Source organism: Jatropha curcas, chromosome 5, assembly GCF_041381405.1.
Source record: "Jatropha curcas cultivar XTBG-Jc1 chromosome 5, XTBG_Jcur_1.0, whole genome shotgun sequence".
NCBI classification, from domain to species: Eukaryota; Viridiplantae; Streptophyta; class Magnoliopsida; order Malpighiales; family Euphorbiaceae; genus Jatropha; species Jatropha curcas.
This window is the reverse complement of record NC_143155.1, coordinates 33415-49439: the sequence shown is the minus strand read 5'-3', so window position 1 is coordinate 49439 and position 16025 is coordinate 33415. Positions and strand designations below refer to the sequence as shown.

The window sequence follows — 16025 nt, the reverse complement described above, 5'->3', positions numbered from 1 at the left end:
ATTTTCTAAATAAATATTCCCTATTCTAAAATTTTAAAGCTCATCAAATTGGAAAAAAAAAATATTTTCCTGGAATATTGAAAGTCCAACAAACTCAGAAAACTTTACAAATTTAACAAAGTGTGTGCAAATTTCCCGCCAAATAAAAAAAGAAGGGAACGTTACACTTGAACTGAAACTGAAACAGTCCATTTACAGGTAAGATCTACTAACTCCTTTCAGAAGAATAAGGTTCAAGAAAAGAAACTCATTTTTTCCTCTTTCCTAACGTTTCTTTTAGTTTTAGAAAAAGTAAAAGAAAAATCTCTCAGAAAAACGCCCCGGATCAAGTCATTGCATTGACAGTTTTACTCCCTTATCAATTTCATGGCTATACTAGCTTTGGCTAAAAGGTGACTCGGTTAGTAGTTGCTTGGCCACTAAATAAAAAGCAAGCAGGGATATGAAAAGTTGAGAGTTCGCACCAATTCACGTGGCAGAGTGGTAAGTAAAAAAGTTAAAATCATGGTGGTTTACATCGAGCTGCTTCAACCAGGAATCTGCAGCGCTATAAAGATTGATCATTCTTTCATGGTCGCACGTCGACCTTGGATTTATCCAAAGATCCCCATGCATCTTGTAGGTAGCCATCCCAAAGGGAGCAAGGGAAATACCACCACTGTTCTCAACTTTTGGTTTAGTTTCTGTTGCTTCCAATGTATCTACAATGTTATCCTGTTCATTCCCATATTCTGCAGAATCAAGTCAAGAACAACATAGCAAGTCCTTAGTATTAATGTCAATAACAAACTGTATAAAATAAGTAGATGATGCCCCTTGTCAATGATATATCCACAATAATAAATGAAACAATAAAATGTACCCATCTTAAAGATTTTTTGGCACCGCAGCTGCCGTTTGAGATGCTGTTGGTAAAAGTCACTTCGTTGAAAATTTTCATAGGTCATTAAAGTTCATTTATAAGGTGAATCTAACATATACTAGTCATAAAACTACAGAACAGCCAAACAGCACTCCAAACAGCTTTCTGAATAGCATCTAAAATGATGCTTTTCCAAAAAAGTAGTTTTTACTACAATGCCAAAGAGGCTCTTTAGTATTCTTATCTATGTATGCTCATCTATGGGCGTCTTCGATTTTCTTTTCTCAATACATGTTCTCACAAATATAATTGGCCTAATTCCAGCTCCATACAATTTAATAATTTACCTTTCAGTATAACAGAATCATGGCACCTAGAATGATGAGACTAAGATAACCATGCTTCACTCTAACTCATAACACCTTTCACTATCCCAGGCATTATCAGATGCTTCGGAGCAGAGAAAATTCTGTTTATCATACTAATTTTCTGTTTGGAACAAATGAATTTCGTAAATTTTTGTGGAATTTATTCAAAATCCACGTTTTCATGTTTGAAACATTAAGAAAAAATTATTTCAATTCTGGAGTTGAATTTTATGGAATTGAATATAAATAAACCAAATTCTATCAACATAGGTGAAATTTCCAAATAAAACCACAAAACTAAGAAAACAAATTCATAGACAAAAATGTCATCTCATCTCATTCTTCTCTCTCCCTTCCTCCTCTCATCCCCCTTGTCTCTTTCTCTTCTATTTCTTCCCTTTTCTCTGTCTCCTCTTACTTTGTTTCTCTTAGAACACCTAGAGTATTCTAGGAAATTTAAAAAAAAAAAAAAAATTAATGCTAGATTCATTCAAAACATTAAAGTTTGAAATTCAATTATATTCCATGTTTTAATTTATATCATTTATATGAGAGAATTCATTTGTCAATGAACTTCCATATTTACAAATTTATTTATAAATGAATTCATGTTTACATCTAAAACTGATGCTAAAAATAGCATTAAGATGTGAGCAACATGGTGCTAATGAATATCAATATAGCAATAGTAATACACCTCCAGTAACAAATTAAGAGTGGTTTTCGGGAGATTACAACAGTGGCAGCTGTAGTGGCAACCAAGAAGTTGTGGTAGTTTCTACTAGAGTGCTATAGTAATAATGAAAAATAGGTGAAGGTAGCATGGCATAATATATTGCAGAGAGAGGTAGTGCCATAGTGATATTGCTTGAGATAGAAATTCCAATGCAACAGTAAAAAACGGTGGTGCGATGTTGAGCTGTGCTTTTCTTTGAGATGCTGGGGGTTAGGTGAGGTAGTACTATCATGGTGGAAGACATTGGTAGTGGTCATGCCAATGAGAGAATGCAAGCTAAAATGATTGATTTGTTCCTTGTATTGAGCGAAAATCATTCTCCAAGATTTTAACTCGTTAAAGGATATTGTCTCTAATATATGCATAGGTATATATCTCCAAGTAGCTTGTTGTTGTTTCTAATATGATTAAATTCTACTTTCTGTTCCTCAAAAAAATTCTAATTATATCTCATTTATTTATGTTAACTAAACAAGTTCTATAATTATTATTAAGAAGCAATTAGACTTAAATAATTATTATAGAGATTTTCAATATTTAAATTCATTATTATTCAAACAAACCAAGAAAACTAAGAATCCTACAACAAAATGAAAGGCAACAGAAAATCAAATACCTTGGAAAGATGATGATAATGCATGATAAGTGAGGAAACATGTCGACAAGTCCTTCTCATTATTTCTTTGGGACGGAATGTGATAAATAGGATACCTGATCAACAATGAAATACATATGCTTAATAATTTATTTATTTATTTATTTTGACTGAAAATACATACAACTAATTAGGAAGGACATATGTAAAACTCACAAATCCAATAATAACATAAATAAAATTTAAAAGCAGTGATGGAACAGGAAAGTTATAACCAAAAATTTACCAGGACAAAACTACTTTGACCCAAATCTTTTCTTCACTTTCTCATACACTTCAAGAAGGGTACTAATTGTTGCAAGAAGCTAAGAACATATTGATGCAAGGTTGGCATGTTATTCCTCTTCATTATTAGTTGACATCACACAGACTTCAAGGACAAGTCATACCGAGTGATCTCTATTTTAGCAACTTGGCACAACAAGGACAACTGAACTCCAAGAAGGCCCGCAAGATAAACATCATCCAAAAATCTTTCCTATTGTTTTTTTCACTATAAACTTCCGCCTCCACTATTATCTTAAAATCTCATGTCTTCCCCCATCATATAGAGGTATTCCATTTCCTTGAATTCTATTCTATTGAAATATCATATCTTGCACCAATATTCGCATGCATAATGAACATTAAAACTTCTAGAATTACTACGGATGAAGGGCATCAATAATGTTATTGCATTACTATTTTGCAACATGTGCATGAAAAAACAAGCAGCTTTGAGTTCAACTTCCCCCCACCCCACGCCACCCTCCACCACACACCAAAAAAAAAAAAAATCCAGTCTGAAGTTGGTTAAAGAAACATAGGAAGTCGCATATATATGTCAAGATAATAATATAATCAACACCTGCAATGAGAAGTTAAATAACCATGACAAACATGCACACAGATATAACTAACAATAGTTACCAAGCAACAGCCATCCAACTTGCTGGAGAGAGATCCACATTCTTGAGCGTCATCAGTCCTGGATGAATTCTGGCTAATTCAGTTATCTGACAATGAAAATCCACACAGCACCGATGAATATACATCATATTCTATTTGTAAAATGACCTACCTCCAGAGAGGTGGGAGAGGAGACACAATAATGATAGTTAATGTAGAACTTAACAAATCCAAATACCTAACAGGATATATTTTGGACATTACTAAGCATTTGAGAGTCCTAAAAGTCTTATAGCAGCTAAATATTGATAAGGGTAACTCTTGTTACAAGTACAGGTTCAGGTTATGGTTATCTCAAAATACTGTTATAACAAACTGAATAAAATATGTGTAAGTTCATCTTTAGCTTGTAAAACTCAGTATATGTAACAGTTAATTACAGAAATAGACCAATATTGTATTCACAATTTTTTTTTTTTTTTAAAAAAAAAAAGAAAGAAAGCAAAGCAATATATCAATAGAATCTGCAACTTTCGAAATTTAATTCCCCATAGAATATATACCTTACAACTTTTAGATGCTTTGGTAGATTCATTTTAAAAGATTTAGAGCCTGAAGCTAGATGGATTAGGAGTATATAAGATTATCATGACTAATTAATATTATTTCTCAAATATCCAGGCTGATTATGTGAGCCTACAATAACCATGTTTTATTATTGGATGTGAATAAATTCCGGCAATATTCTTCTTGTGTTTGTCGATTAAGTTTGAGGCCTTTACCTTTTCCATGAGTGGAACCCTCCAGCAGGGAGAACATATCTCCATGTATTGCAGGTAAAGATAACCAAGTCTGTCTCTGGTCATTAAAGAACCGTCATGATCAAAGCTCGAATCTTCAGAAATGGTATCCCAAGTGCAGCTGGAATTATTGCTTAGAGATCTTGACAGTTTATCACTTGTGCTTTCATCACTCCAAGAATCACTTTCAAATTCTACTGCGTCCATATATCCTCCCTGATTCAGATTCCTACATGATGAAAAGCATATCGATTCAATTTTACTGCCAAGAACCTGTCCACAAGCATTTAATGCATCTACTTTTCGTGCATAAAAGATGAAAAAATTATCAAACCTGGAAGCTAATGCTGACTTATTGCTGTAGATCTGAATGGCCGATAGGTAAGGGACATAATATTGCATAATGTTGTTACCGCTATTCAAAAGTACTTGGGTTCCAGCGCCATATGCACTCCACTCATCATAGCAATCCCATAGATCTCCCAAAGTGAAGTATTCAACTCTCTCTTTTCTATGAAGTGGCTGCCATAAGCTATTTAGATCATGGATACAACTCTGCAGAATATTGACAAAGGCAAACTATTTTAAAAATTAAAGAAAAAGGGATGACATTCATAATATTTAATATCTGGAAACAGGTTTACAAACATGCAGAAAGATCACTTCCTGGTAGCTGCAAAATGCAAAAAAATCTGAAATAATAGGTCTAGGACTTGTGATGTAAAATCGTCAACCCCCCCCCCCTCTCCCCTTCTTCTTTCTCCTCTTTCCTCTTTCTATTTTTCTTTTATATGTAAACAAGAGTGAAAACCTGGAGAGACAAAGAGCCCAATAAGTAGCCTGTGGCAGTGCAGCAGAGACCCAAAACTTGGAGCAGGGCATAACTCCACACAAGAATAAAACCAATACCAGAAAAAGAAACCTAACCACTAATCACCAAGAACACAGAAGCTCAACACTGATAGAAAGAAGGTGACAACGGTTCCACTAGATTCCAGTTCAGATGCAGCTACCATATGTAGAAGTCACGGAACAGATACCACACTTGGAAATGAGACAGAATGAGCACAATGCAATCCTCTGGAGGAATATCAGTAGGAAAAAAAGCACCAAAAGGACAAAAGGAAATTATCATACCCAAATAAATCCCGGAATTAATAGATAAATAAAACTCAAAGGATCAAGGGGAAAAAAAAAAAAAAAAAAAAAAAAAAAAGAAAATCGGATGAAAGTTAATAAATCCAAGTCAGAGCCTCAAATAGGTTGCAATAAATTTTTAGGTATAATTAGCCTTGATTCATGTTGTATAACATGTTGCAGAGAGGTGCCCATATTCACCTACAAGATAGAGCTTTAAATTGAGGGATTCTTTGGTAATACTTCTCCGTTTGCATCGACCATTATGCAGTAAACTAATATCATGAGTTTATTTTTTCCTAGTTTTCAGATAGAAATTGTATTATGCAAGTTTTAGTCGTGTATTAATTTTTCTTGCTAAACTACCGTCAGTTTTCATCAAATTAATGTGCTGTATTATATCTTAAGAACCCCAATAAGGGTCTTGAGATTTGATAAAAGGTTAATGAATGCAACAATGACCACAATCTGATAGTATCTAATTTTGTTCATCCACACATCTTCTTATCCATATTGTATAAATTAGCACACTTTTTGCCTCTTGGATAGGCTTTCAAGGGGAAAACTGGTTAAATTGATCTCTATTATCAAACAATATAGTATAGAGATGACTATGCATCTCTTTTGAAGGGCCAAGAATCCATCTTGTTGGGATTATAACTGATCCCGAGTGGGGCCTGCGGAAAAATACCGGTGGTAAAAATAAAATAAAATTACTATTACCATATATACCTCCAATAATTTCGTATTGGATATTCACGATCGAATCCACCAGAAATAATAAACACGGTAAAAATTAAATAATTACCGTAAATGTCAGATTAAAAATAAGGACACCGAGATTTACGTGGTTCACCCTTCAACTGTTATGGGCTACGTCCACGGGACAAAAAACTCCGAATAATTCTTCCACTGAAAATAGTAGGTACAAAAGAGATTACAAAAATAGTAGTACTCTAAGTGTTTCCCAAAAAACACCCCAAAAATTAAAATCCTCAATATTTTCTCTCTTTCCCTATTTTAGAAACCCTTTCCTAAAATTTTCTACACTTAACTCTGTAGATCTCTTCTTTTTATGTTTTTTGTGTACGTTGTTTAGTGAAAACCTTCTCCTATAAAAGGAGAAGGGGAAGCGTCATTAACGCGTCCAAGGAATGGATGCGTTAATCACACATCCATTTTTCCTTCCTTTTTTCTTCATTCAAACGTGTGTGGGTCCCACACTTTTGAATCTCTTCTTCTCTTTTTTTTTTCTTTAACCAACAATAAAAACGTGTTTGTTTTTTTTTTTCTTTTTTTCAAATGTGTGTGTGGGTCCCACATGTTAGAGGGACCCCACAATAATTCTCCCCCTCTCGACTATATGGTGGGACTCTCCATTCTTGCCGCTTTGAGACACAGTTCGAACTTCTCCTTTGAAACGACCTTTGTCAATATATCCGCAGCATTTCTGTCTGTGTGGATCTTTCGCAATTGGAACTGCTTCTCTTCAATGGCGGATCTAAGCCAATGATATCTTACATCAATGTGTTTTGTTCGTGCATGATACATAGTATTTTTGCTCAAGTCTAACGCACTTTGACTATCACAATGAACTATATATTCTTTCTGCTGCACACCCAATTCTTGAAAGAATCGCTTGAAAAATGTCCCTCCGACATGTAGGGCCCGCAAACATTTGAAAAGAAAAAAAAAACAAACAAACACGTTTTTATTGTTGGTCAAAGAAAAAAAAAAGAAGAGATTCAAACGTGTGGGACCCACACACGTTTGAATGAAGAAAAAAGGAAGGAAAAATGGACGCGTGATTAACGCATCCATTCCGTGGACGCGTTAATGACACATCCCCTTCTCTTGTTTATAGGAGAAGGTTTTTCACTAAACAATGTACAAAAACATAAAACAAAGAGATCTACACAGTTCAGTGCAGAAAATTTTAGGAAAAGGTTCCTAAAGTTAGGAAAGAGAGAAAGAATCGCTTTAACCAAAGCATTTCTTTTCCTGCTTCCGTTGCTGCAACGTACTCAGCTTCAGTCGTTGATAATGAAACACATTTCTGTAATCTTGACTGCTATGAAATAGCTCCCCTGAGAATGTAAATAGGTATCCTGATGTAGATTTTCTTTCATCAAGATCACCGGCCATATCTGCATCTGTGTAGCCAACAAGTACAGCCTTTTCACCTCCAAAAGTTAAACATAACTTTGAAGTTCCTCTCAGGTATCTGAAGATCTACTTCACTGCTTCCCAATGTGTCTTCTGGGGATTTGACAGAAATCGGCTCACAACGCCAACTGCATGAGCGATGTCTGGTCTCGTACACACCATTGCGTACATCAAACTTCCGACCGCTGAAGAATATGGAACATTTGACATATCTACTTTTTCTCTCTGTTGATGGGTAGGATTTCTTACTCAACTTGGAGTGAGCGGCAAGCGGAGTGCTAACTGGTTTAGCATTCTTCATATTGAACCTCTCTTGAAGTGAGCGGCAAGCGGAGTGCTAACTGGTTTACTCAACTGGTATCAGAGCCTTTGGTCGGTAAATTCTGTCAGTTTTCTACAAAGTTACTATTCAAGAGAAAATAGTGAGAATTATAATTTTTGGGCGCTTTTGGAAAACGCTTAGAGTGCTACTATTTTTGTATTCTCTTTTGTACCTACTATTTTTTAGTGGAAGAATTATTCGGAGTTTTTGTCCCATGGACGCAGCCCATAACGGTTGAAGGGTGAACCACGTAAATCTCGGTGTCCTTATTTTTCATCTGGCATTTACGGTAATTATTTAATTTTTTACCGTGGTTATTATTTTTTATGGATTCGATCGTCAATATCTAATACGAAATTATTAGAGATATATGTGTTAATAGTAATTTTATTTTACTTTTACTACCGGTATTTTTCTGCAGGCTCCACTCGGGATTAGTTATAATCCCAACACATCTATCACATACATTTTTCACAATTCCCAACCATACTCTCTAACCCATATTGTTTCACATGCGGACTCAATTATCGATAGGCGGTCAGCTCAGGACCAGCCCATTTTGGCATTATAAGTTGGAAAAGGAAATAAGAACTCCATTTACATGCTTTACGTAACTATACGATTTCCAGTTTGCAAACAAGATGCAAAGATGTTCCCAGCAAAAAGAACACCTTATATCAAAATGGAGGCAGTAGAATGATCACCGAGATCCAATAGAACACCTTAAACTTCAAAAACAAGAATAATTTCTCACAGAGAAACTATTGTATCAATTTATATACATTAAAAGATACAAATATAAATGAGCTAGCTAGGATTATAATAAACGGAGTAAAAAGAAATCATCAAGCCGAACTAAAGAATATGAGCTAGAATTGTCCTAATTGTTTATATGAAACAGTAATTAAATTATAAATTATGCATCGGAGAGATAAATACTCTGTTTAAATAACGAGGTAGCAATTCAAATATTTTGCTCAAACTATACTTAAACCCAATAAATAAACTAAGTTTGTTTTTGACACCTAAGCCTAATCAAACTGAATATTTACAATCTAAAGGGTCAACGTGCAACACATGGCCGTGAAACTATCAAAAGAATGACTAGCAATTAGCAAATAAGACGAAGGAGGACAGAGACATATTATAACATCTCAAGAGGATATTCGCAGCATGATTCCACCCAGCTCTAGAAGGCTACAAGGATAAGGTTTTCGCAGTGGCCCACAACGGCAGACAAACAAAACCAAGTCAGGCCCACTCCACATTACCGACCATAAAGGAGTACGATGACTATCAATCACCACAAAAGTCACAGATGGAGTGAATTATTATTATTTTTTTCATTGTTTCTCAGAATTATTATGCAAATTCCATATAAAAATAAGGGGCAACGAAAAAAAAAAAAACAGAATTTAGTGAATTCGTGGATACATATGACTGGTATCTCAATTCTCAATCCTCTTTCTTTTTATTAAAATTAAAAGAATGAAAAAGAAAAAGAGAATGTTTACAACAGAAATTTATAGTCCATTGCACCAAAAAAAAAAAAAAAAAATACAGTCCACGATATGAATTCATAACTGAGACGAAGATGAACAAATTTAGCTTTGGAAACTACGTGTAAGAAAAGGATAATCAAAATTAAGAGAAGAAGCGCAATAGTGGTGTACCTGGGGAAGGAGTCTGGAAGGAACAACGGGAGTTACGCACTGAAGAAAGCGTTCCAGATTTGACTGCCGGCTAGTCGAAGGCAACAGCAAAGACGACATTCGTGTTTTCGGAGAATTACTTCTTCTTCTTCTTCTTCTTCTACCGGCTCAGTCTATTTCTATTTTTATTTGTATAGCATACAAATTTACACATACAATTGGTCAGAGATACCAAAACAAAAGACACCCTATTCTGGCAAGTTTTTTAAGCTTTCCTTGTTCATACTCTGTTATGATTTAATTAATTAAATCACATATACGCCTAAAAAGGTTTTAATTAATTACGTATATTCCACTTCCGCACTGAACAAATCACACGCGCATATATACAACATCAACATATGGAAAAAAGGAAGACTTTTCTTTTTTAGCCCAAAGAAGCAGAGAAATTAAAGAGACATTATAGCAACGATGCACGCACCTTTCCCTCTCTCCTCCTCGAATAATCTGAATGCTTCTTTTGTAATTTAACTGGTGAGAGATGGAAGATATAAACATAAAAGTAAAACGATAGTATTCAAATAGGATAATTAAAAATTTAAAAGCAAAAAGAGTACTCCTGAAACGCAAAAGAACAAAAATTTTTTTTTCCTCTTTTCTACTTATTATTTGTTTTTGCGAGAAAGAAAAAGAAAATACTTTCAAGTAGATAGAAAATCCATAGTAGATGGAAATGGTGTCGTGGCTCTGGGCATTCGTTTCGCCGCGTGTTGTGGCCAAAATGTCAGCGTGTTTTCCTTTTCGTTAGCCTCACTTCTTCATTTGTCTTTTCTCTTTTACTACTTCTTTTTCCATTTTTTTTTATTGAAGATAAGAAAACTTTAAAATTTTATTTTGTTTATTTAACCATAACCCACGTGTCCGATACCAATTTGCTTTTCAAATCACGTGTCCTATTGTCCCAAATTAAGAGAAAACAAAACAGAAAAATTTTGAAAGAACTTTTTTCTAATTTGAATATATGGAGAAAATAAATTTATTCTTTTTATTCTCTCACAGAGAAAAACTTTGGAAGAAAAATATTCTCATTATGTTTAACTAATTTTAAGGAAAACGAAATACTTTAATAAATAAATAAAAAACTGAATTTTAAAGTTTTTCGTAATTTTATCATGAATTTTTATTTTGTTTATTTTATAAGTCACTTTAAAAAAATCACCAATTTTAATTTTAAGAAAATTATTATAATTTTATTAATAAATGATACTATATAAAAATAATATTTAAAAGTAATTAAAACTTTACTTGTATTCTATAAGATTTTCAAAATTTTGTTTACATTATTTATTGTTGATTTTATTATTTTTGTATAAATTTTTTACTTAATGCTTGTTTTTAATTTTTTTCTTTTGCATTTTTTATTTTCATTGTATCATTAATCGTACAAATTTTTGTTATTTTCTGTTTAATATAACAAAACAGTAGAAAGATCAAAAGGTGACCATAAAATTATTATTATTATTATTATATAATCATAAAAACAAAAGTATATAAGCTAAAACAGTAGATTTAGTTAGAAAATCATAATATTTACGTAAATCAACAGCATACCATGATGGATTTATTTCGCAAGCATAGTTATTTAACAAAATATATTTTAAGATAATAAAAATTAATAAAATTAATAATTGGTCATTCAATTTAATTTTGCACCATTTCCATTTATTTCTGTTTTTTTATATGGAAATAAAATGATATTTCAATTTAATGCTATATTATTTAATATTATAAATAAATAAATATAAACAACGAGATAAACAATATGCAATATTTTTATAAACACATGGGAGTTCTATAAACTCATAGTTATATATTTAGCTTCTCACTTTTGCTGTGAACAATATTCATCGGTATAAATTTTTATTTGCCAAAAATGCCTCTCTTATTTGTTTTTAAATTATTTTATTTCATTTAATATTTTTCTACTATATATAGACGAATATAAACATACAAAGTCATATATAAACTTATCCAAATTTATAATTACTAATATTTAAGAAAGTGCACTACAAGTTATTATTCGTTCTAGTTACTTGTAACTTAATAATATATTTATTTATATTTGTTATCATGTTCATCTTTTAAAAATAATTATATTATTGAAAAATAAATAACTACATTCAATATTTTTTATTTAAATAATTTTTATTAAAATTATAGAATATTATTAAATATTATTTATTAAATATTTATAAACTAAATAGAAAAGTTAATAATTAAAATTTACTTTATATCAGATAATATTATAAGGTTTTTTTGGTAAGGTTTTATTGAGTTAGTATCTTAAACACTAAACCCTGGATACTCCACTCTTTTTGGAAATATCTTAAGTTGAGTATTCACTCATATTATAATATAATATTATGGCGTAAACAAAAAAAATTAATATTAAATTATTTTAAGATTAAGAATATATGAACATAAAAACTATTAAGATCAAATATGTAAATTATCATACTTCCTTTTTTTTTAAATTTAATAATTCATTTATAATAAATATAAATTGAGTACATCATAATATTCTTATAAGTATAAAAAATCTAAATATAGAAAATTGAAATCTTCTGTTTGGAGATGTTCTTAATTTTTGGCAGAAGAGATCAATTTTCCGGATAAAAACTGATTTATTTTTAAATAGAGTGACAAAAGACACCTTCCACAATATTGTCCCGAACGTTATTACAACTGACACCCACGTATCAGAGTTTAATGGAAGAATATCGCATTGCTAAGTTCTATTGATAAAAAAAAATTATCCGAACTTGAAGATCTAAAGTCTTCGATCACAAGCAATCACAAGTTTGTAAGATATATATTTACAAACTGTCTATAATATGAGAAACTTTAGAGAAATATTATTTTGTTACCTACAGAATTAGCTACTTCAAAAAAAAAAATCTTTAAAAATTCGAAAAAATTTTCACTGATAGAAAATTATTTTTTATTCATCGGAGGTGGTCAAGAGGATTTGAAACAAGTGAGAAGACCAATTAAACTATCACCTAATTGGCAAAAATTTATTCTTCTTATTTATGGGTTTTTACTTACATAAAATACGTGACATAACAACTAAAACATAGGCTATCAAAAAAAAAAAAAAAAAAAGACAAAGAAAATTACTAATAATAAAACATATGTTTGTCGTTTTGATTATAATAACAAATTATTAGAGATATTTTCAAAAAAAATAATTAGAGATACTTTTACAATAAAGAAATAAAATTGTAAAAATATTATTTATTTAATATTTTGCTTTGTAGTACAACTATTCAAATTAATTTAAAAAACATAAGATAAAATTTATTAGAATAAAAATTTAATCAAAATATTTATTAAAAAAAATTATAAATTTTTACCTTAATTTTTATGTTTTATGGATATAAAAAACTTGAAAAATATAAATGAGATAATAGTTATATAATTCATGATAAATTCTAATAGTTGTATGCTTTTATGATAAATTCTTTTAGAAAAATATATCATAAATTAAAATTAATATTTCAAGAATAAGGAAAAAATTGATTTAACAATAATAAAGAGATGAGTTTTCAAACGTATATATCCTTACATTGAGAGCAAAAAATTATTGACAGAAAAATCAAGTAAACCCTTGATTTTTGGCAACAATATATATATAGTATGGTTGGGTAAACTTCCACAATAGAATTCAAATTCCAAATTATGATAAGGCAGAACTTCTTAACCATGATAAATAATATGACTTGCATTATATATACTTGTTATTATATTACAAAATTTTCCAAGTAGTTCTTTTAATATATCAAATTATTATAACTAGTTATATTACAACACTCCCCTAATTAGTTTTTGTATTTAAATTTAGTTCTTTACATACTCTTTTTTTTTTTTTTTTGAAATCAGTTCTTTACATATACTTATTTACTAATATATTTGAAATAATTTATTATTTTATTTTTATTTGAATTTTTAAATGGAAAACTAATATAATTAATCAAATTAAGATTAATTACACAAAAATAACAATTTTTATTTTATTTTTAGTCAATATAATTTAAATTTAAATAAAAATATAATATAATTAATCAAAATAAATTACTTTTAACTTTTAACTAATTAAATTAAATTCCTTTAAGATAATATTTTAATCCATAAATTTAGTACATTATTTCTATCGATCTCAATATTGCGTTCCCTATTTCTACTTTTATATATTAATTAATTAATTAATATAAAAATATCATTATTACTATAGATATACATCCTAAAATAGATTTTGGCTTCTCTCTTTTGCCCTTTTCATTTTTCATCAGTGTAATTTTTGATTGAGTAAAATATACGTTGGTCCCTAATTACATTATAATTAACACTTCCTTCCTTTATTTTTAAAAAAATTATTATAACGTCCATAACTTTTGCTTAAACTTACTATTAGGTCTTTTTATCTAAAAAATCGACATTTTACTGTTAATTAAAGACGCTGTTTAGATAGAATATAATCGCTTCTTGATGAAAAATACTATTTATTTTTTCTTTTATAGAAGGACATAGTATAATGAATTTAAGCAAATTTAAAAAGTACCTTAATAATTTCTTAAAAATAAAGATAGGAAAGTATTAATTAAGTTATAATTTAATTAGGGACACAAGTGTATTTTACCATTTTTATTTGCCAAATATGTTTTTGATAAATGTCTTTAGATACAAAAGAGTATTATCTTTCTTTTATATATATATATATAACTAAAATACCTGTGAAAATTTATGTAACATGAATTATAATAAATTACTTCTTAATTTAATTAAATTACTTTTTATCTTATTTGATTACTTGAATCTTAATAATTCTCTTTTCATTAATATGCCACAAATATTAAGAGAGAGATGTGATAAAATTGATTTTAAGAAATTATAGACAATAGGCATTTGGTAATATATATATATATGAAAGCTGAAACAAAAGAAAATTTCAAAGTGTTCTCTTTCTGCATTTCATTTTTCGTTTTTTAAGAAAATTTTAATTTTTTTCCTTATATTATGTGTTTTGATTGACCAATATAATTATTTTTTATAATTTAGTATTTAATATGTAGTAAAAATAATTGATAACTTTTAAAACGTAATTTAATACAACTAAAACCTTATTTTTTTAAAATCTAATTTAATTCAGCTAAACCATATCTTTACATTCTTGAATCTAAAGTCTAACTATATATATAGTTGAATTGAACGTATGTTTCTACCTCAAAGGTATGTTGAATAGAAGTTAGTTTTCTTCAACTTCTATATTTTTTCATTTAAATTTTCCTTCATACTTTCACATGGGAGATTTTTTGGCTGCTGTAGGTACTTTGTTTCATTTTTTGTATCTTTGCATGTTGTTTTTGTTAGTTTAGATTTAACATAAGTTCCGGTAAATAGGTCATATGAAATCTTAGATAACAGGTTCATTCGGTTTTCCTCTAGCTTTTTTTTTTTTTTTTTTTTTTTTTTTTTTTTTTTTTTTAAACCCTAGACTTTGTGAACTTTTTATTGTTATTTTAATTTTTTTTTTTTTTTTGTTCAACTTAGGGTTTTGAGTGCCAGAAAATTTGATGGCACAACTAGGTGGTGGTGCGGATGCATACGCCTGATTTAAGCAGTGTGAGTACCGAGCCAACTCGAGTCTGGTGCTTACCACCGACACTCGCCCATGCGACACCTATGAGCCCACCGGTGAACCTGAGTGTCTGTATGGAAAGATTGATCCTAAAAGCTTCATCCTGAGCGAGGCAGATTGATCCTAGATGCATACGCCTTTATGGAAAGACTGATCCTAGGCAGACGTCTTGAGCTAGACGAGTCAGGAGAAGATTAAGAAATCTAAGAAGAATGAGTGGGACCCACTTTTAATATAATTTTATTTATAATTATTTTGAATATATATATAATAAATATACATAGATAATTACTATTTATAGATAATTAAGTACATTATCATAAAACCGTTAATTTGAATACAACACAAATGATTCTTCTTTTCATTTTCTTTCTCAATCAAGTGAAATTCATCTCAATTGAAATTTAAATCATGGCATATTAATTTATTGATTAAAATTTTTACATTTATCAAATGGCTAACAATTTATGCTAAGAAGAGGACATACACGTTGAATGATTCCCATTAAACATATTTAATTATTTTTTAGAGGCTTTTACAATAATTTGGTCGTGCATGATAATAATGAAAATGATAGTGTTACGTAAATTATCAATACTTTTATAATCTTGCATGGATTAAAAATTAATTCATGAATAAAAAAAAAGAGTTGTATGGCAAGTTTGAGATAATATTTTGATTTCGTCGTAATTTTTTTACAACCATGTTTTAGTTTAATTAAATTGTTTCTAATTAATAAGA

The 16025-nt window shown here is 30.0% G+C and overlaps 1 protein-coding gene across 4 annotated transcripts; it reads right to left on the bottom strand.

The window, feature by feature from the left end:
* Positions 1–48: 48 nt before the first annotated feature.
* Positions 49–10434, bottom strand: LOC105630152 (uncharacterized). 4 transcript variants are annotated; one of them, XM_012211884.4, is made up of 8 exons: positions 10286–10432; positions 10068–10117; positions 9608–9765; positions 4644–4864; positions 4292–4538; positions 3531–3616; positions 2583–2677; positions 49–731 (listed from the first exon to the last, which is right to left on the bottom strand). In XM_012211884.4, exons 3-8 carry the CDS (start codon positions 9704–9706, stop codon positions 469–471), a joined length of 1011 nt encoding a protein of 336 aa, XP_012067274.1. In that variant the 5' UTR covers positions 9707–9765; positions 10068–10117; positions 10286–10432; the 3' UTR covers positions 49–468. The 4 variants fall into 4 exon arrangements, with proteins under 4 accessions (XP_012067274.1, XP_012067266.1, XP_089577797.1 ...); XM_012211892.4 differs by lacking the exon at positions 49–731 and adding an exon at positions 776–1677 and having other exon boundaries at positions 10286–10434; XM_012211876.4 differs by lacking the exon at positions 10286–10432 and having other exon boundaries at positions 10068–10267.
* Positions 10435–16025: the final 5591 nt, after the last annotated feature.